The 21,877-nt window shown below is 36.9% G+C and overlaps 2 protein-coding genes across 5 annotated transcripts in view; both read right to left on the reverse strand.

Moving 5' to 3' along the window:
* Positions 1–18,169, reverse strand: part of LOC145203949 (transmembrane protein 237-like) — a 30,289-nt gene extending 12,120 nt beyond the window's left edge. For 2 of the 4 annotated variants that reach the window (XM_080076330.1, XM_080076331.1), the window contains exons 1-10: positions 17,962–18,168; positions 17,510–17,587; positions 17,371–17,435; positions 17,097–17,196; positions 16,446–16,618; positions 15,899–16,086; positions 15,383–15,513; positions 15,132–15,208; positions 13,863–13,983; positions 13,161–13,264 (exon numbers count right to left, since the gene is read on the reverse strand). In XM_080076330.1, coding sequence (XP_079932456.1) covers positions 13,161–13,264; positions 13,863–13,983; positions 15,132–15,208; positions 15,383–15,513; positions 15,899–16,086; positions 16,446–16,618; positions 17,097–17,196; positions 17,371–17,435; positions 17,510–17,587; positions 17,962–18,023 — 1,099 coding nt within the window. In that variant the 5' untranslated portion in view covers positions 18,024–18,168. Of the gene's footprint in view, positions 1–11,579; positions 11,898–12,121; positions 13,265–13,862; positions 13,984–15,131; positions 15,209–15,382; positions 15,514–15,898; positions 16,087–16,445; positions 16,619–17,096; positions 17,197–17,370; positions 17,436–17,509; positions 17,588–17,961 lie in introns of those variants that run through there. The other 2 variants (XM_080076329.1, XM_080076328.1) reach the window with 2 other exon arrangements.
* LOC145203951 (gap junction beta-2 protein-like) lies at positions 930–10,313 on the reverse strand. The gene is made up of 7 exons (XM_080076333.1): positions 10,067–10,313; positions 9,388–9,478; positions 8,699–8,806; positions 8,508–8,598; positions 2,550–2,727; positions 1,542–1,718; positions 930–1,200 (listed from the first exon to the last, which is right to left on the reverse strand). Exons 1-7 carry the CDS (start codon positions 10,159–10,161, stop codon positions 975–977), a joined length of 966 nt encoding a protein of 321 aa, XP_079932459.1. The 5' UTR covers positions 10,162–10,313; the 3' UTR covers positions 930–974.
* Positions 18,170–21,877: the final 3,708 nt, after the last annotated feature.

A 21,877-nucleotide genomic window follows, 5' to 3' on the forward strand; every position in this document is an offset into this window, starting at 1 on the left:
GAAAAAGGTAATCTTTTCTCTAAAAACGACAAACTAAGAAATTTTAACACATCCAGTTCAGAATTATTTAAAACACATTTCAGCTTAACCAACCAACAATGTTCTTAATTAAAGCAGCGAATAAGTTAAAAATAAATGTTTTCTCCAGAAACGACAAAAATAAAATCTAACACATTCAGTTCAAAACTTATTGAAATAGAAAAAAAATGTAATTCATAAAAGTGTGTCATTTTCCAAATTTTTTATAAAACGAACAACAATATTCGCTGCCGTAATACGTCCACGAAGAGTCGCTCTTCCATCAACAAATCATTACGCTAGGCGAAGGGACAGTCCCGAGTAAACGCCATTCATAAATTTACACAATAACATCATAATCCTTGTAATAGAACTCCAAGGAGAAATCAAAAACAAATCCGTCTTTCTAACTTCGGACGACAGATTCAACATAAAACCGCTGCATCACCGCACGGTTTTGGCAGACACGAGCCAAAAATAACCCTTTGTTCATGAACGAGTCAATTAATTTCTTTGCCGAAGAATAAAAAGGAATTCCGAAAGCGTCCGAAGTTTTCCGAGCGTGCGTAACGTTTCGGAAACTAAAAAGGCGTTGGTTGAAACGTCGCTTTTGTTGGAGGTTGTAAATTATCGCCCGTTGTTTTGTTACGTCATTAGCGTTCTTTTTTAGCAAAACAAGTTTATTAATAGACTGGTTCTATTTTTAGGTGTTTATAAGTAAAGATATTTATATATATATTGGTGGTATAATACAGGCATATGGCAAAGTAAATAAATCACAAATTATGCATGGTTTGCACCAATATATGATATACAATTTCCTTTCGGGGATACTGCAATGGTCTCCTGCACAAAGCGTGCTCGCCAATCCGCTTAGCGTGCACAGTAGATCAAAACAAAAACACACAACATTCATAAATTAATTTTATTGAAAAACCAACAAACAAATTTCAACATCATAAATAAGTGTGCATATGATTGGGTCTCATGTCAACGTAATCGCTAGGTGGCAGGCTTGATGACGCCAACGCTTCGTCACTGGCGCTGACCTCAGAACATGACGTCACAAGTATATTGGGTACGTCATCTTTGGCTTTCCATTGCTCATGTTCATTTGAACACGTGGCGGTCGATGATTGGACGGGCTTGTTGTCAAGACAACGCTCAGTCGAGCAGCTGCGTCTAATAAAGAAAAAATGAAATTGTGGTTGCGTGACGTCATACGTATATTGACGTCATCGTTTTTTATACACACAGCCTGAAAGTGTTAATTCTAAAGAATATCAAAATCTTTCAATGTGAAGTCATTAACCAGAAACAATGACGTTTATAGTTAAATGTGACGTCACAAACTCATTGATGTCGTCCTTTGTGACATATAACAAGAAGCAAAATTTTAATTTTCTATTTTACCTATACGCGAAATTCTTTGTGACGTCATCAATATTTATTGCCTCATTTTTTCAACATGACGTCATTAACCAGAAACAATGACGTTTATATTTAAATGTGACGTCACCGACCTTGCGCCGATCCAGGCTATGTGAAGAAGTTCGCAGAGACTGAGAAGAATCGAGAAAGCCGACACAGCGTACATGTAACGGAAGAAAACTGTCTTCTCGCCTGGACGACTCACAAAACAATCAACTGTGTGGGGGCACGGCCACTCGCTACAACGAAATACCTCGGGCACTGTCCATCTGTCGAATAAAAATGTGTTGCATGGCGTATAAGTTGTATTTTTTGGCAAGAAAATGTCGCTATGACAATATTAAGCACCGTTGATATGTATTTTCGCAAAATTATTGAGCCTGCATTTATTTAATGTCTTTTAAAACAATCCAAAAAGTCTTCACTTATTATTTCAACTTCAAATTAAACTTTCGGCAATAACATTAAGAGATAAGTTCAACAAATATATTTTTCGTTTGCGCAAAAGAATCGGTTTCGACCGAATGAATTGTTTTGATTCGGTTCCAAACCTGATCTTTGTCAAAATTCGCTGACGCAAGCGAATAAATTTGTCGATTCAAAGCTTCACAATATCACTAGTAACAACCGAAAGGTAACTGGGAAAAACTTTCTAAAATGTTCACTTCTGAATACCGTATTTATCGGCATTGAAAGGAAAATATAACAGGATTTGCGAGCACTAGTTAAGCAACGCACCAAGGGTAAAACTAGTTGCAAAGTCTGCATTTGCGTTCAATGGAATGTTAATTAAACGCGCACGTTAAATAGACGTAACACGTGGGTGTACAAGTTGTATCAAGAAAAGAGTTGTTAAAGTAAACTTTGGTCCTCCTAAATTATCCTTACCCGAAAGCACGCCCACGCAAAAGTTGGATATGGCCGTAGGTTTTGCAACCTGTTGTTTTGTCAAACACGCAAGTTTCAAAATAGTCCACATATGGTATAAATAATAGAAAGTTGTTGTTTAAAATGCGGTCCAACAATTCTCCTAATAAATTTTAAAAACAAACAAACAAAAACAGTTGAGGACTTAATTCAAACTAATCATGACGAAATACCTGTACAGATATGATGTGTACTGGAGCATGACGAAAACGCACTCAACCACGACGCGCACGAATATCTGGACGAGGTAGAAACGCCAAATGACCCTGGCACGTGACCTGCGGAGGTCAGGCGGGATCACGTGATTGGTGAGAACCTTCCAGCGCGCATGCGCATCACGTGACACGTTGCCTAGAGACAAAAGTTGGGAAGTGAATTTTTGAAGATATTTTTGTGTGAAACACAGTTATGCAGTGGTTTATGAGAAGTAATCCTGATTTAAGAGTCAAAGGTTCGAATCCCACCATCGGCGACAAAAGACAACATTAAATATGGCATTTTTTGAACCATTGCCTATTTAGGTCCCAGTCCCACGCAGCCCCATCGAGATTTGAAATGACTTTTATGACTCATCAACAAATTCTATTTCAAAATGTTCATCTCCCGAAACTGCCGAGTCACAGAAAAAGTCCCCAAAACGAAAACACGCCAGATGTCACTTAAACGAGGGAAATTAAAAGTTCCAGCCTCATTTAAAGTTCCGCATACCAAATCGAAAAGTCAAAACAAACACCAGGTTGTTACGTAAGTTGTAGTATCATATATCTTTGTAGTACCACAAGTCTCTGTGGTATCAGATATCTTTGGTATAGTAGTTTTGCAAACGGAGACAAGAAACATTTTAGATCGGTCGTAATGCTACCCACGTAAACTCTTTGATGGGAAAATGTTTGACGCAGTAACAGATGTTCACAGGTATTAAGTAAAATAATGACTTCACCATATACCATCAATTCTTAACCTTTTTTCTCTTTTTGACCGATAAAGTTTGATTAACCCTCTAAAATCCCATTTTTTGCGAAACATTTGCCTGCAAATTTAGCCCCAGTGAAAAAATCTGCTACACCCTGTTGCTGCTTTACACAAAATATCATATTTAATGGTATAAAAGACACTGCATAGCTGCAAGGCATATATACATACATTAAAATGAGTCCTTATCTTTCTTCTGGTATATAATACAATAATAAACACAGTCATTGCAACAGCTCTACATTTGCAAATGAACGGCGAAATAAATAGGATTCTAATATATATAGTGGCTTGAACAAAAACATGATGTAACTGCGCTGCAACCTGGGGTGAATGCGATTGTCTTTACAAAGGGTATTGTTAAGTGATTGTGTCGTCATATACAACAGTGGTGTGATGTTCAGAGCAAAGTGGCGTGATTCACTTACGAGAGGAAAAATCCATGATGTCAGTTATGATGTAACAAGTGAAAACAATCGCCTCAATGAGACAATAGTGGAAAGGAAAATTTTGGCTGATGCAACTCTAGTAGCCAGCAATGCAATGACAGTAGACCATATCAATGGCGTGAGGCCACTTAGCGTGGTCCGACAGTGAAACGAGGTAACCTCACTAAATCAATGGAGCGAAACAGGCAATGATTTTTATTCGCACCTAAACCGGCGTGTTTTTCTGAACACGAAACAAGGAAAGGAGGTTTTTTACAGGACAAAAAAACGACGCCAGTTGCTTCTCCAAAATAAAGTTTTCCATTTAGCGTCATAAAGCGCCCAAAAAAATCCCCTCACCCATAGCAATGAGCCCACAGACAACAAAGGAACCAAACAAACACCGAGCCGAGTTCTTGGAACTACCAACTCATGTGTAACCGTTCTAACGCCCCAAGGGACTTCCCACAGTGAGGTAAAGGCGGCACAAGCCCACGTGGGGCGCCTAACCCAGCGATGGTGGCTCGTTGTTCATGCTAGGAATGTAAGGGAGGAATTTCTATAAATTGAAACGCTTTTGTCTACCGGTTTCTGGGGTTACTATATCGAGATATTTGTGCATGTTTTAGTTGCTGAATAAAAGTGCTAAACTTAAATACGTGATGCATTTAAAAACAAACATGTTTTTGATACGAATAAGTGAACGAAACTAGTAAGTAAACCGGTCAAAATTGGAGAATTGTGCATTTGAAAACAAACCACAGTATGACTCAAAAACATCAAAGTACTAAGTTAACGGTCGTTTTCACCAACATCGCAACTATTTGTCGACAACTAGCTGAAAAGTATCGAGTAACATTGCTTCGTTTGCATATGGAAACTTCGAAAAATGTTTTTTTAACTGATTTCGATTTCAGTTTCCAATTAAACAAATAAATGTGATGCACACAAACCAGATAGACCGTGGTACTGCATAACTTCGGCAATACGCTGACAACCGATCAGGCGATACATTTTTTCACATTCGATACTTGCCGAAAAAACAAGTTTTCACTCCTTTATGTGACCCCTGACCCGTGACGAAAGTGATAGGTTCGAAGCAGTCTAATACCCGAGGGAAAAATGCCCCCACCCCCAAAAGTCTGCAGTTTTTCGGCCATTTGTCGACCAACAACAAAACATTAACTTAAACGTGTAAAAAAAACCAAAAATTTAATTGGTATTTATTTCTGGTGTACTTTTATATCAAATAATATAAAAATAACATTTGTAAAGATTTTTGTTGTACAAAAGTATTTCGTTTGATGTTTGATTCGGAATGCAGCCAAGTAGTAAGTAGGCTATTCTAGAACAATCATTTCGAATCCAGAATAAATCCTATCATTTTTGCCAAAATACATGCAAAAATACTAACAATAGTCCACTTAAAAACAAGAACCCATTTATTCTAATAAAAGATGTCTGCAATTAAGAGCTTGAGATACGAAATCAGTGAATGAACTCAGCCGGCTTGGAAACTACTATTTTGACGCCCTGACGTAACCGACGCTTTTCGACTGAAATTGAGATGCGCGATCGCAGAAGCTTCTAGAATTTTCGCTAACGCAGCAAAAATGTGGCGCGACTTTTTGGCGAACAGCGTCATATTACCTTTGCATTTAAACGTAATAAAAATAGCTGGATAAATACTGATACATTACTGAATGGAGTATATTCTCTTTAATTGAAATGCAATTGCAAAAATGTTTTGCAATCAGTGTCGGTTAAATAAAACCGGTTTTTATTACCCGATAAAAACCAGATGTAATAATATCTATATATCTATGTATTAGGTTAGATCAGGTATTTTAAGAGGTTCGGGTTTTTATGTAAATAAAATGGGTTTGATTCGGGCCTGGCTTTGCGCTCGCAATTTTACCTAATTTTACAGTAAATCAATTCGAGATTTAATTTGAAAAAAAAAAAGTTTTTTTTTTCAATTAGGTCATGATTTCACAATTGTTTACAACGTTGAAAAACAGAGTAAATTTTATGTTTCAACTTTTATCTTTCAATGTTCTTGACAACGTGTATGTTTATTAGGTTTGCTTAATAAAACAAAAACTATATAAACCGGCGGCAACAGTCCCCCAAAAACAATGGAATTGGGAATATAAAACATCCGACCTACTTTCATTGCTGGGCACGTTCCTTGCGGGGGAGTCCCTTGTTGCTGCGTTCACGGTCCAGTGATTCACGTTTTCGGGTTAGGTTTCGTTGTGGGAAACGGTTAAAGCGAAAATTTGCCGGTTTTTAGTAGCGTTGGGGGCCATTGGGGCTAAACAAGCGGGGTTAGATTGGGTAAGAATTGGACCCTACCCCCAATATTTGTGGGAAGTCAAACCATTTCACCGCCGAAACACGAATACAACGACCAAATTTGTTGTTTAAACCGGTTCGGGTGGTCTGTACACGGATATGTATTACATTTGTTGTTTGTGTTTTAGACCGGGTTGTTGTAGCAAAAGCCGAGTAACTGAGAGACGACACGTCGGGCGTGAAACAATGCAGAATACCTCAGAATTTAAAACTCCGTGCAAAATATCCAAAATGGCAGCTTTTGAGGCAAGAATGTTACACTCTTTTGGCATGTTTTTGTCTGCAGTGCGATCTTTAAAACACATATTATTGCAACGACAATGTCACCAACCCCATGGCCCAACATAAGACTACAAAATCATCAATACAAGATATAATTTACTTAAGGAACATTAGGTGTTAATACGTGGCGTGCCAAAAAATTTATGAAATAATAAACTGTCGCTGTATTAACGCAGTATGAGCCAGTCTGATCATTATACAACGAATAGACAAAACGCATTGGCTTCTTTAAGCAAACTTGAACGCCTATAAAAATACATAACATACAAAAATAGTTGGTAGCTTGACCACTCAGGCCGGAAAAGTAAGGAGAAAAGACGTATTTCTTAAAACATCAGGTCACTGCGCAATGTGAGCTTCAGGATTATGTGGCAGCAGGGAAATTAAATTAACGTCGCCACTGGGGGTACGAAAAAAAATCTGCTCTCTATCAGAGGTGTACACGAGCCGGAGTACCGGAGTGTCCGGAGCCGGATTTTGCCAAAATTAGCCGGAGTCTAACCGGAGCCGGAGTTTATGTTTTGTCCGGCCTGCCGGAGCAGGAGCCGGATCCGGAGTTCATTTTGCGTTTATTATTGCTTCGTTGAAACAACAATTGTCTGTTATACCGGAGTATTATCAGGAGTCGGAGTCTGATTTTGCGCTATTTATCAGGAGCCGGAGTGGAGTCGGAGTCATTTTTGTCGGACCCGGAGTGGAGTCGGAGTCTAAAAAATCAGACTCTGTACACCTCTGCTCTCTATACAACATGCTAAGCCCAAATTAAACGCGATCTCAACGCTTTATATTTGTAAGCCTTTGAACTTGCAAGTTCGGTAATATGAGGTTATTATTAGCGGCACGGTGTATTGCAACAAGAATAATAAGGATTTGATTCGCGAAGAGTTTAAATTATATGGTTGCGATTTTAGGAACGAAATCTAAATTTTGCATTGTTCTGCCCTGGGGGGTAAATTTTGCATAATATTTTGCGCATACAAGATATAAGCAGTTTCATTTGTGAAGTATTTTGGAACAAACCACAATCAGATTCACCTAATTTTAATTTTTTAAATAAGGAAACCTTTTGCCCTACCGCTCACAGCATCGGTTTATGACGAAAATTTCGCTCAGCAAATTCTACAAAACGCCTAAAGGCGACCCATGTTACGAAGTAAAGCTTCATAAACATTGAAGTTATTTCAGGTTTTTGAGGCATTAAATGTTCGATGTTTGTGTTGTGTGTGCAGTGGTAGGATTCAATTTTTTTTATTAGCCGGTTCTATCCATAAGTCATATTTTTTAGCAGGTTCTGTTACAAAAAAGTACATTGACAGTAACCAGTAATGCTAACCGGTTCGCTGACCTCATAAAATTTCGTGAGACGGTTCTATAGAACCGGTGCGAACCGGCTGAATCCCACCACTGTGTGTGGGCAACTATTTGACTAATTTGAATTGAAATGGTTGTGGTATTTGTCTCATGAAATCATCAACTTGCTCACCGCATAAATTCAAGTAGAAGCGTTGTCGTTGTTGCATAAAAACTTTAGCTCAGTGGTTCCCAACCTTTTTGTTACATTCCTCCCTTTGCCCATTTTCGAACTATTCATTCCTTCCCATAAGACGAAAAACAAATATAACATAAAAAATTATGTCAATTTGAAATAGACAATTATAATTAGGGATGTCCATTTCAGAATCCTTTACAACCAGTTCCAAATGTGAACCGGTCCATCTCATAATGGACATAATAATGAAGATACAAAAATATTCCAATGTAATTTTTTTTTACAGTTTTTATGAAATTCCTCCTCTGAACTCATAAAATACCTCCCTAGGGAGGAATTCCTCCCCGGTTGGGAACCACTGCTTTAGCTATTTGTGATTCCTGAATAAAATCAGTTTTGTGCAACGGTGGGCGTCGCCCCAAAGAGATATAAGTAAATACGGCATCTATACTTGCACACATATATACACGGTATTCACAAATCAAACAACCAATTGTTTTGCCTGCTGGCTGTTTACCATATTTCTCCGGTCAAGCTGCAATTAATACCAATGCAAATTTGCACTGCAAGTATTTTAAGCTACTGCCCCTAAAAATACACACCTTTTTTAGCAGAAGCCAAAGCATTAGTAGGAGAAATGCACTTTCCTGCAGATGGGCTACTGGCATCGCTGGCACTTTTTTTCTTGGAGACCTAAAATATAGCAACGGTTAAATTCCACTGCGAGCAAAGCTGCGTTGCGGCGTTGAAAGGCGATGCCACGGTCGGTCACGGATCACTGCACACACCTTACCACGTTCATAACGTAGACGAAATACAGAGCCCCGGGTATGGCCACAGCGAGGATCTGCAAGCCCCAAAGGCGGACGTTCGAAACCGGCGCAAACTTGTTGAAACACACCTGCAACAACAAAACAATGTGGTTGGGCTATTTATAGACACGTGTGCTATTTTTGTATTTTTGGTCTGTGTCTTCTAGTGTTCAAGCGTGGGTGTTGGGGCTATTTTGAAGCATGCAGGATTTTTTTATGTTTTGCTGCGAAGTTTTTGTACTGATTTGTTGTTCTGTGAACTGTGACTATTTAATAAAGAGAAAATGTGGAAAGAGGTGGCTTTGGGAGAAAAACACTTTTACGCAATAATTACGGATACAAGAATTTTACAAAAAACATATTACCAGTAAATAGGTGATTCACTACAATAGTTCAAACACCAAACATATATGCTTACACTGATTTAAATCCGTAAATGTGTGAAGCACTGATGCGAATAAAACGTCTTTGCCACTATAACACTATTATGTTGAAAAGTTTTATTGTGTTGCTTGATATATAGAAAAACACACAAATTATCACATAAAACCCAACTGAACAAAATAAACACCTTGTTCACATCGCAGTCTTATCGTGTTGTGCCACACCCTCGCCACGCCACTCTGCGCCAAACGTCACAATACGGTACACCCCCTTGCATACTACTCACATTTTCGCAGCCCGGTTGCCTCGTGTTGCAGGTGAATTCACGTTGTTCGTCGCTCCAAACGTTTTCCCCGAACACAGTGAGCACGATCAACCTGAAAGTAACAGGAGGTTGCTACGGACGACTGTTGCCAGGCAACGGACACGTGGTTTACATGTGCACACTAAACAGCTGATACGCTCAACGTCGTGAACTGCTATTTGCAGCTGACTGATATAAAACCTGTTTGTTTTGGTTTGTCATTGGTTTCTTGATGCTGCCGTAAATTCCTGCGGGTTTTTAGTGACTTGGTGATGGCCTCCATTGTCTAACAATATGCGTTCACTGATTTGCATAGGAGCTTTGCATAGGTTCGCGAACTTGTTTCATGCAGTGAGTCGAGATTATTGGTTTGATTCACTATAAATCGGAATCGAAAACAGACAAATTGAAACCGATTTTAGTAACAAAACAAGGATATTTAAAAGTTGAAAAATACTTTAATTGGGTGTTTTCACAATTTTACATGAGTTTGCTGGTTCGTTTACAAAACTTGTAACAGCTGACTATTGAAAGCTTGCTCAGGGGTCAACTAAAACCCGCTTCAACTACACTACTACGCACAGTAATACTCCTTATTCTGTTCAAAAACTACACAACAGTACCTAACGTTAGACAAACACGTGCATGTAGTACAACTTACCTTAACAGCAGAAGTGAAGCGACCCAGTATTTCCCCAAAAGAGTCGAATTTTTGCTCAACTTAAGCAAAACGTCATCCAAATATTTCCAAGACATCCCGAGTTTTTTGACCCGAGGTTAACTTTTCAACTCGCCCTCTTTGCTGCGTTTGTTCAACTGGCATCTTGTTTGTGTCTCAGCCTTTAGCATTGCGACACGCAGCTGTTTCATACGTCATAAACGCGACGCGAGAGCGCTACTTTGATTATTACGTCATACCTGGTATGGCAATTAGCCAAATGTAACAAGGACGGGATTCTAACTTTAGTATTGCTCAAAACACTAGAGCTACATTACAGTTTGGTTGGTTTCTGTTTATAATTGCTTCAAGTGTATAAATGTACAATATTAAATACTGGACAAACAAAAAAGCAGCATTATTCGTGTCAGGTACGCACCGTATTTTAGGGTGATTTGGTTAAAAAATTCTACTTACTAACAGCAATTTGTAAAATTTACATTTAATAATCCGGTTTTTAAATCAGAAAAATTCCATCGCGTAAGCATGACAACAGAACAAACCTCGTCATGTCAACGAAAAGCAACAGAGACGTGAAATCAAAACAACCTTAATCCATCCCCGTCGCCATAGCAACACTAGAAGCAACACATTGTGACGTAACAACTATGACGTCTCGGAAGCGGTTGAAAATAGTCAACAAACATTTGGAACAAAGTCCTTCCGCAACCACACAAAAGATAAACGTCGCTTTACGTACCTGAGCATACGTTGTAACCTGATTCCAAGACAAAGAAATATTTTAGTTGTCAGGTGAACGACAAAGGTGGAATGGTGCTTGTTTAAACAATGTGTGATCGATAATGTAGCGAAAGCAAAGCGTCCCAAGTTCGATTCCCAGTGACGGAGGCAGGAAATACACTGTTTTATTGCGTATTGATCTATTTGAATTATTTTAAATAGCTTTTTAGACTTATTTAACCAGTTTTATCGTCATTTTAGTCACAATGTTTTGGCGTTTAATAGACTAGCATGTGTACTTCTTTGGCTGACCCTTTGGATGTACGATTTAAACTATTTTAGAAAACAAAACTATCAAAATCTTATTCAAACAATATGGTATTTTTTTGTTTCGAACCAAAATACAACAACATAAATTTCACGCAATCCTTGAGCCATTTGAAGTTCAAGAAATTCGTCACGGCTTATAGTATTTTGACGAGTCATATAAATTGCTTTAAATATTGATTGCTGGACAATCAGCTAAACGTAGACATTGTTATTGATTTTCGGAGCCAAATATTTCTGGTATTTATAAATGATTAAACACTAACGCACGTATGAGACGGTTTAGCACGTGACAGAAGAAATTTTTACGCCACTTTAAAATATTTTTTCATGTTGTTTCGAGGTTGAATGTACACATGTGTGAATTGAACAAGTAAAATCAATCTTTAGACAGATTTTAAAAAATGGACTTTAGAAATCATGCCTTATTAGTTTATATGAAATTAAATGAAAAAAACGTTTTACACCGTTATAACAGACGAAACCGAATTCAAGACTTAAACTTGAAACAGATTCTGATGGAAAAATTGTAAAAACAATGGTTTAATTTAATAGTGTTTTCAACATCCTTTGACAAAGTCGCAGCCAAAATTAAAACCGGAATGTTTTAACAAACCAACATTAAATATCAACAAAAAAAAAGCAGAGTTTACAAAGCCACTCATTGTGTAATTTGATGCCAAATTTCTTTTCAGTAAATTTCCAAAACGGATTTTCTATCCGTTCAATCAGTATAAAATCACCAAAGACTTTTTAACGACAGCCACTGTAATGATGAGAAGGAATTATTAATTTTGAACGACACACACTTGTGATTTTCAATGGCAAAGATATTACCTGACGCAGAACGCCACACCTATCTATACATTTCAAATCAATGATACTTAACCGAATAAGAAGCTTTTAACATAAAATCGAATATAATCTCATCAAACACGTTACGTACTAAACCACATTCCACATTCAGCATCAAAATTAACAAAACCGTAAAAGAATTTGTGGCTTTTACTGAATTATGACGCAAAACACGTCTATTTTTGAAACAAGCAAAGATGATGTAATTACTCATTGAATGCAGCGTACAATGCTAAACAGGCTAACCAAAAATCGTTACTTTTCCAAGGGATACGCGAGAGTTAGAAGAAGGTAATTTGTACTTTGCATGAACCCCCTGCATAAAGGTTAGAAGAGGCCCCATGAAAAATGTGTTTTAACAAATAACAAAAAACACGAACAAACTTGGAAGCCTAAATCTTTGCAAGCAGGTTTGCAGGAATAAAAGAATCTCCAGAAATGGAAAACAAATACTACACTACACACTGACATTTTCAGAATATTTTTTACAAAATGTATAAAAATACCACAAATTAAACCACAAGCCCTACCTAAGGCTTAAAGTGCCTTTTAAGTTAGCCAAAAATATGCAGATTAAAAACACTTTAAACACAAAGTTTCACGAAATTTACAAATTTCTGACATGTTTTACGAATCCAAAGCTGTTCAAAAATCAAAAAAAGCATGTATACAGTTAACGACATTAAGCGTTCCTTATGTCTAAAACAACAACAGTAGTCGACAAGAAAATACTTTATATATTTTTAAATAAACAGCAATAGCTTGCATATTTTCTCCAATTCAAATCCTTTTTTTAGCATTTTTACAACACAGCCACATTTATACAATAATTCACGTAACACAACTCTGAAATCCGATCACAATATCTTGATTGAATCAGTACATTTTAATCAATCATACATTAATTCGATGTAACGATATCTTTACAAATTTCGTGCATAAAAAAAACAGTGATTTAATTCTGTTTCTGATCAATGCTGATTGAAGTTTCTTTTTATGACAAGAAATAATTCTGTTTGATAAACGCTCCTAGCACAACTAAAAAAACTATTTCTATAAAACGCTAAAGCTTTTGAAACCAATGCAAAAACCACAAAAAAATTCAGTAGGGTGAAAATATCGAAAAAAAAATTTTAACGGCTGTTATTGGTTTCAAAGTCGCCAAATAACTCACCATGCGAAGTATTGTCTGTTTCTGGATGAAATGCGATTAATGCCCATCCAAGCAGCGCGAAGAGAGCACGAATAACATTGATCGCATGCCACTTTGTAATCGAGCTGGAAAAAAACGCGGTCAAAAATGTTTAGTAGTACTGGATACAGATAAGATAAATTCATAACTGTGTTTAGCCCTGAAGCATTCATGCAGACCAGCGAATTCGGCATACTCATATACAGGTTTCTTTTAAGGTTTGGTTTGGGTGACCGCTAAGTAGTTTTAAGAGACCGCAAGTGTTTCATTTAAATACCAAAAACTGTAGTTGTAGTTGCAAGTCCAAATTTTGGGAAACCGCTGGAGAAAACACACTGCTCATATATATAATAGGCCTGGCGTAGTATGATATTACTCGATATAGAACTAAATAGTGGTTAATGAACAACAAAATTACCATCAAGTCAAATCAAGAGATATACATAAAGGTTATATAAGCTATTACTGCGAGGGATTATATCAAATTTAAAGAGCTCTTCTGGCAAATATATTTTTATTCCGACGTTTCGACGCCCTACGCAGGTCGCCTTCATCAGGGTAAATAACACTGAATGCGCGTAGTGCAGTGCACGATAAACAACGGAAAACAGAATTAAACCGCAAGCATACATGAAGGTTCTGTGTTTATGTAATAATTGCTAAGATCACAGACTTCAAACTTACTCGTCCAAGTTTGCAGTGAGGAATGTTGATGTCAGGGTGGAGTTGGTTGGAATATTTGCTGTTGCCAACCAATCGTCTAATCCCGTTAACCCGATGTTGAACATCAGAGAAATGAAATACACTGAAATAAATGGAAATGAATACCAGGTGCGATTCTTAACATTTTTAATCGAAAGTAACATAACAACGTTCTAATTTGCCATCAACGGCCAAGTCAGGGTTGGAAATACTCGACTAAACCGGGACAAAGTTTCATTTAACTTGACTTGTTAATGTTTTAAAATAAGAAGCTGAGTTCAAAGTCATTTATTAAAAAACTCACATTCACTTGAGCCAATGTTTCAAAATACTCCACATAGAATTCGAGTCAAGGTTTCAAAAAACTTAAATTTACACGAGTCAAGGATTCCAAACAACTCAACTTGACTCGAGGCCCGGTTTCAAAACTACTCAAATTGACCCGCGCCAATGTTGCAAATATTCCACTGAATTCGAGTCAAGGTTGCAAAAAACTCAAATGTACTCGAGTAATCATTTCCAAACTACTCCACTTGACTACAGTTATGGTTGGTAAAATATATTAATAACTAGTTTCTTTTATCGTTCCCAGTACTAAAACGAACTTAAAGTTTCGTATTTTAAACAATTACGTAAAAAAAAATATTTGTCTCACATCTTTCCGTACGCCATAAATTACTAAAAAACACATTTATTACAAGTGCCAGGTAATGGATTCAACATATATTTTCAGCCTATTGTCAAACGGTACAAGTTCTTTTTTATCGGAGACCTGTCTGATTGATAGAAACAATTTTTTTAATTAAATTTAAAATTAGAAGAATCAGTTTTTACGATCACTCCACAGACAGAAAAAGGTTAAACTTCGGTCACATCGATTTTTGGTCATTGCTATAAACTCCTGTGATTTCCTTTTCAATTTGTCAGCGAATATTACGTCACAAAGGGAATTTAAACAATTCCTGTTGCAATTAAAATGAGGCCATGCACGGAAATTGAATTTATTTTTTGTTTTTTTGTGGTTTTCCATCAAGCATTTTAAAATTATCTGACAGGTTCCTATTGTATAACATTAAAAGAAACACAAAATGCAGACTAAAACATAATAAAATACCTTATTTTACAAAACCAGTGGAAACTAACTTTAAATTGAGGTGATTTTTATGGTGTTTTTACAATCATTGGTTTGCAAGTTTTTACCTCATAAACTTAAATTTGAAATGATATTTATGACAGTTGCAAAATACTTACATACAATCATCCAAGCTTTCCCATCAACTTTTGCTAAGCTTTGAAAAAAGTTTCGTCCGTATTTTGCAAAGTTAAACCTAAAATAACAGAAACTTAAAAAATACATTTTAATCATTTTAGGAAACAAATTTTGGTGATAAAAATCCCTAAAATATATACATAGTGTCACAGTACGTAGTGTGTTTTGGCTCTTTATGCACATCTATGCTGAAAAAATATTGACGAAAAGATTAGGAAAAACTTTGTCTTACCTGTCCATTGCGGAGACAAAACAAAGCACCACTGCAATGTAAAAAGCAGTTTGCAATGGGAGGGCAATTGTTTGGTAAAGTTGCATGAATTCTGTATTTCCTTGCCCATTTATGATGAAAGCCACAACTACCTACAAGAACATACCAAGCTCTAAAAAAGTGTTACCAACGATTGTTTAGAGATTAACATGAGAATATGAGATATTTCTTTCTAAAGATATTTTTGATTGCTTTTCAGAAGTCTAGTTGTTTAAGAATCCAATTTTATTTATCCACAAAAACATCATACAGATCAATACGTAAAACTCATTTTGTTGGCTAAAACCGAGGATTTGTGTTTCTTACTGGTTTGCACAAAGAAGTGCAACATATGCATGTTTCTTCTTAAAGTCAGTGTAGATGATACCAAAGGCATACCTTTTACGAGAGCACTTACAGGATCACATAACATACCCCAGCCTTGACTTAAATATTGACAATTAAAAACAAACATATCTTAACACAAAATTTACCAACCTCCCATACTGCAAGTCCAGCTAGTATTCCATGAATTAAGAGGGTGAAAAATAAAAACCCTCTGTGAAAACTCAATGCGACATCAGATGATTTTGTCACAGCAAGTTGCTCTCCTCCTTCCTGTGCATTCTTAGCTGCATTTAGTTGCCGGGTTTGTAGCCAGTCTTTTGTGTGGCTTGTAAATCCAGCTAATATAAATAAACCCAACTTTTGTGAAAAACTTCGTGGCATATTGGAGGGCAGACCATATAAAATAAATACATTGTATGTGCAAGTCCTTGTAACAGTCAAAAAAAGGCAAGTTTTTTTTTTTGCTTTACCTTGTCGAACAAAAGATTAAACATGAATATGTTTGACCCTAACAAAACTGCCAGATACCATGTACTGTACATATATGTTTACAAGTAAAACAATCAAACATGTATTTAAACCTATAAAGCAAGAAAAAGGGCATGTATGCTCTGTTGTAAGTTAGTGCAGGTTTAGTTGTGTCTGTACAGTTAAAAACAAAACTCTAAAGTTAAAAAAAATACTAGTGGTCACTTACAGTTGGTCTGCACATAAACTTTTTCTTGAGGCTGACTGTTTCCGTTATGTTTAGCAATCCCTGGTAGGTTTGTCATTGAAACCATGTCATCCAATCTGTCGACGGGCACAATGTCTTCATCACTGAGTATGTTTGTGATTGCATTTCCATTTGAAATCACTTGGGGTTGGTCCCTAGGAAGACGGAATAATGGAAGACAATAAATCAAGAAGTAGTACAAATGTAACACCACATGTAAAATAGCCATTTGTTGCAAAAAAAATTAATGACACTATTTATTTTACTAAAAATCAGTGGAATATAAGTAACTTAATTCTTGAGTCACAGTATGTCAGGCTTATTGAAGGCGTTATACCAAGACAGCCGGCCACCAAACATTCACCACTGTATGGCAAGGCTAGAAAATCTAGTCTCCGGTGGGATTCGAATCCAACAACATGAATATTTCCGTGACTCGCGCTCTACCAACTGAGCTACGCAGGCTCAGTTGAGAATCCGCCAAAAGTTAAAACACAAGCACCACTGCCTGCCTCGTATGCTGCACATGTCAGATTTGTAGAGGGGGATCGCCTTAATTTATGAGAATTGACAAATCATATTTTACCCCACACATTACTGCTGAAGCTATCGGTTTCTTATTGAAAAACAGACCTTGGGCTTCTTGACGCTTTTCTATTAGCTTGCCGCCGTCTTGCACGAGCCGCTTTTGATGTTGTTGACACATTTGCCGATGCTGCCCGCTGGTGTGTATCTGCAGGACAGATAACAATAAAACAACTTAAATTTTGTACATTATTTAGTCAGCCGAACATAATATTTAACATAAAAATATTTTCAATCTTGCCAACTTTATAACTTATAACTAAATGTGTATGTTGTATTGTGTATATATGGTATTTATAAACTGGTTGTTTAAGTAATGTACCTCCTTGTTCAAGTTCAGGGAGAGATCTTTGAGAAGGCTGCTCGCTTTCCAACAGTTCTGGTGACCTTTTTGATCAAACAGAAACTTTAATATAGTAGAGTTGAAAATCGTATTTTTAAAAAACATTATTATTTTCTACCGAGTTTGTTTTCTCCGTGGTGATCGTTTCTTGGGTCTTGGTTCACTAACTTTTGTTGACTCCAACCCAGCAGACTCACTGCAAAAAAAGTAAGAAAAGAACTCACCAACATTCTCGTATAACGCCATGTATACTTTTGCTCAAGACAATTTACTATTAAAAGCATCTTGAAGTGTTGTTGTACTGACTTCGGGTAAAAAAAAATCAAGCAAACATTTTTGTGTTAACATCACAATGCTTTAATGTTTATTTACTGTTCTGTTTTACACAGGAATATTAACTAGTATTGTTTCTTTTTGACATAACAAATACATTTACACCTTATTGGTACACTGAAATGCTCTAGACTTTGACTAAGCTTTACAACAGGTATTAAATGATGATGTATTATAACAAACTTCTATGCAACAGTTAATAAAACGTTTAAACCAACAGAAATAACAGTTTTTCACCTTGGAGTTGCTCCATCCAATGGTGGTAATGCCCTTCTTGGCAATGGTCGCATTGTGTCCATTCTTAACTTGTGGACTCGGATAAAGCTTTGCACAATAAACTAGTAAAACAAGATTTTGTTTCTGTGATGTGAGTAACAGAGTAAGCAACAGAAAATAACGACCAAACAACACCAAACTAAGACATTAACTATAGATAAGTCCAGTTCAAATTCTATATGATAAAAACAACTGTCACGAATGTTTAAAAACTTTCAACAACAAATGAAACAAAAGTCAATTTACAAAATACTAAAACAAAACATTTATAAACAAAAATCGCGCGCCTTGTTTCAAGCGGTTATTATTAAAATCCCCTTTTTAACTGATTTCTATTGAATGTTTACAAAATTTCGTCATCAGGGCTTGTATAAAATAACCCAAAATTAATGTACGATTTCTTAATTTGACAACCACTATGGAACACCAAAGGCCGTCACGGGATAACAATCTGCCAGACCTAGATAGAATCGTTAAATCAAAGTTGGCGCAAAAAAAGCATGTAATTAAATATTAATGCGCCCTTTGGTTCAAATATGTGCAACAGTTGCAGACCCATTTCTCCATTAAATGAGTGTTTTATGACTCAGGCTTTTCTATTTGTGACAATTTTGCCTGCTCATAGGAATATAGATAGCACCAAAATACGGAAAGCGATGCGACTTAAAGCCGCCTTAAACTACTTTTATATCCCATCGGACACACTGATATATTTTGAACATTCTAATTCTAAAATTAGTAGAAATAAAAGCGAAACGGTTTTTTTTATCGTTCAACCAAAACAAAATCTAAAAATGAATGACTAATAAATGAAAGCTTCTGTTTAGTTAATAATAACTGTCCTAGTTTTAAGGGGCCATATTAATGTGGATTTCTCGAGACCGATTTAAATACTATTTATGACTTTAATATCCATTTTTGCTTCATTATACTGATCAACGTTGGTATAATAGACATATTAAACTGCAAATAGTACATGTTTATTCCGGTTATTCTAAGAATTTCATATCAATTAGTTTGTATGTAATGACTTTTTATACGACTGACGTCAAACTCTAATTGACTTGTTTCAAAAAAACAAAATAATCGAATCAAAATACTTTGAATATCTAAAGTTCAAAAGTACGGGAAACAACATTTGCGACTTTAAAAACTATATTTCAAGTATTATGTGTATATTTGTACGGACAGGGCTGTCAAAACAGGATACTAATGACGTTGGTGCTAAAAAAGAATCGACATTGGATGCATCTGTTGTTTAAAATACACATTGGGGGGCAGGCGTGCTGCCGGCCTATTCGTATACTGGTTGGGAAAGTTTTCGCAAATATAACTACCCCAATTGACACTGTATAACTTCCTGCTATGCACGTTTGGTTTCCGAAAGCTGGCACGCCTCCTACAGCTGTTGTTGGTGCCCTTATTGCTCGTAGAAACGTGCCAACGCTTTTTCTGTATCTCTTACTTAAATATACTTTTGTAAATTTAAACTTTGATTGCTTTTAAGTTACTGCATAAACATTCAGAACGCCTGAAAAATTGTAAAAACTAAAACTACTTTTTTAAACTTTTGTACAATTTAACTTTCTAATTTATTTGCTTGTCATATTTTGGCGCAATTTTATATTATACCGACTAAAAAACGATCAAAACCAGAATGAAAAACCTTTTCTGGAGCTGCGTCTCTCGATAAAGCTGGTTAACGGTGAACTTTTTGCGTACCGAGGATCACCTAAGCCACCAATCAACTGCGCGCGCCAAACACCATTACCTTTATTGCAGCGTCATCCACGGGACAAGCCTATAATGGTTTGAGGCAAAAAAAATGAATAGACCCAAACTCAGGGTATCCTGTTTTCGAATGGTAAGTTTGGAATTTTCAAGTCTAAATAAACACCTCGGGTGGTATAAATACCTCGGCGAAAATGGCAGGAGCCCAGGTAAAGACCCCACTTTAATCAATAGTTACATTTGGACATGCATGTTTCATCGCAACGTCTTCTTTCCCTTCGCTAGACGTAAAGCTATATTGCTACCACCAATCGATAGCGTTTGTGACGCAACAAATAACGAGTGAAAAGGAGAGGAGCGCTCGGAGGAAAATGAGGAGCCGCAAATAGAGCAGCCTATATCGGGCGTGAATCGCTTCCATTTTCGACAATCCAGAGATGACGCGATTTTATCAGGCAACGTTGTGACGTAACAAGCGTCGACGCCGATTCATCCCATTGTCTTTCGTTTATGACGTTTAATAGGTAAATGTCTGCTTACCAAGAGCGACGGCGGCCTTACGTTGACATTTTGCCCTGTTGTTATATTTCGTGACCGTCGTATATTTAAGCGGGGTGAAATTCCAACGTACTAATATAACCTGTAGCGGTTTGCATATTGCATCGTGAGATGAATGTTAATATTTTTACGTATGATATTTTTTGCGTCCGATTAAGCTCACGTTTCGGGCGACGTGCACGCGTTTAGTTTTCGATTAGAAGAAGCTCTACAGATTGGGCCACATTTCTAATAAATTGACATCGAAAATAATCGCATTTTCCCATTTTGTGTGGTTAACGTGTAATGAACCTTCATATGCGTTTATGTTTTACAGAGACCATAATCACAATTTCAGTTCATTTTGATTCACAACGCGCAAGGGAAGGTTGTTTAGGAAATAGAACTTGGCCGGAAAAGTTAAAACTAAGTACTTTGTGTTTTAGGATAAGCAATAAAGGCGTCTCGTACAGTAGTCCATACTTCGATTGTTTATCATAGAACTACTGAAAGAGCAATAATGGTTTGGCTAGAGAAAAGTTCGTAAAAAACTCATAAGCCTATCAAGTTACATAGGTCTTATTGCAGTTTCATCGTAATAGAAGTTGCTATAGCACAATTCGGTCAAAGGTTTGTGGAACTTGGGTGTGGCATTGTGGTGGTGTGAGTGTAGGGGAAGGTTTGAATACATACCTATGCGGAAAATTTTAAAAACATTCACTTACAGCCTTCTTTGCGAGCTCTCTCAGTTGCGCCACATCGAACCAGACAAAACTACACTCAAGGGGGTTCCCCCGCTTTCGACCCGGCCCGACAGTGTGCGCAGTCAAGTGTTCCAGGAGCCAGAATCGCGAGATACGTAACGGGGTGGTGGTAGGGGGTTACATTCGTTGTGCAAAAAAATACAGACAAAATGACAGTACAATAAAGGTGAAGTTTCTCCCGTTGTGAAGTATGGACAACTAAAGATCTCCGCTTCCGAAAGACGTATACAGTGCTCGTAGAAAGAAATTTGAAACCGGATGTCCGTATGTGATGTTTTAGCATTCAATTTAGTGAGAATATAAATAAGAAACCTCCGTGCATTTGTCAAAACCATAAGTTTGTAGCAAGGTATGGGTCGTTGTTCAGAATTGCATGCAGTTTCACCAAGTAGTATTACTTCAGTTAGGTTGGGTATAAAGTGGACTGAATGCTTCAACACGTGCACAGTGATACAACTTCAAGCCGATTTGGAGGGCTTGGGGAACATAAGAGTAAGGTATATCTTGCAATTTTAGCGTCTTAGCATGTGAAAGGTTATTGCAGGTCTAACCAATAACTGCGTGTCAAAATAAATTACGCACCCTAATATAGAATAGCTTCAGAAATAATCGGGATAAAACAATGAAATTCCAATCCAAATTCGTTTAGATTTGTGTCAACGATACGAAATACACGAGATGAAAATAAACGAGAGAAACGTTTACGGTACAGATGGGCTAATTATAGACACGGAGCGACAAGAGTAAAAATTATCTCCCACGCTTACATAGAATACGCGGCGCAATTTGTGTCAACGTATCGCTTTGCGTAAAGTGATAAAATCAGACAAGGGCGGACTGTACAA

Source organism: Phallusia mammillata, chromosome 8, assembly GCF_965637545.1.
Source record: "Phallusia mammillata chromosome 8, kaPhaMamm4.hap1.1, whole genome shotgun sequence".
Taxonomy (NCBI): domain Eukaryota; kingdom Metazoa; phylum Chordata; class Ascidiacea; order Phlebobranchia; family Ascidiidae; genus Phallusia; species Phallusia mammillata.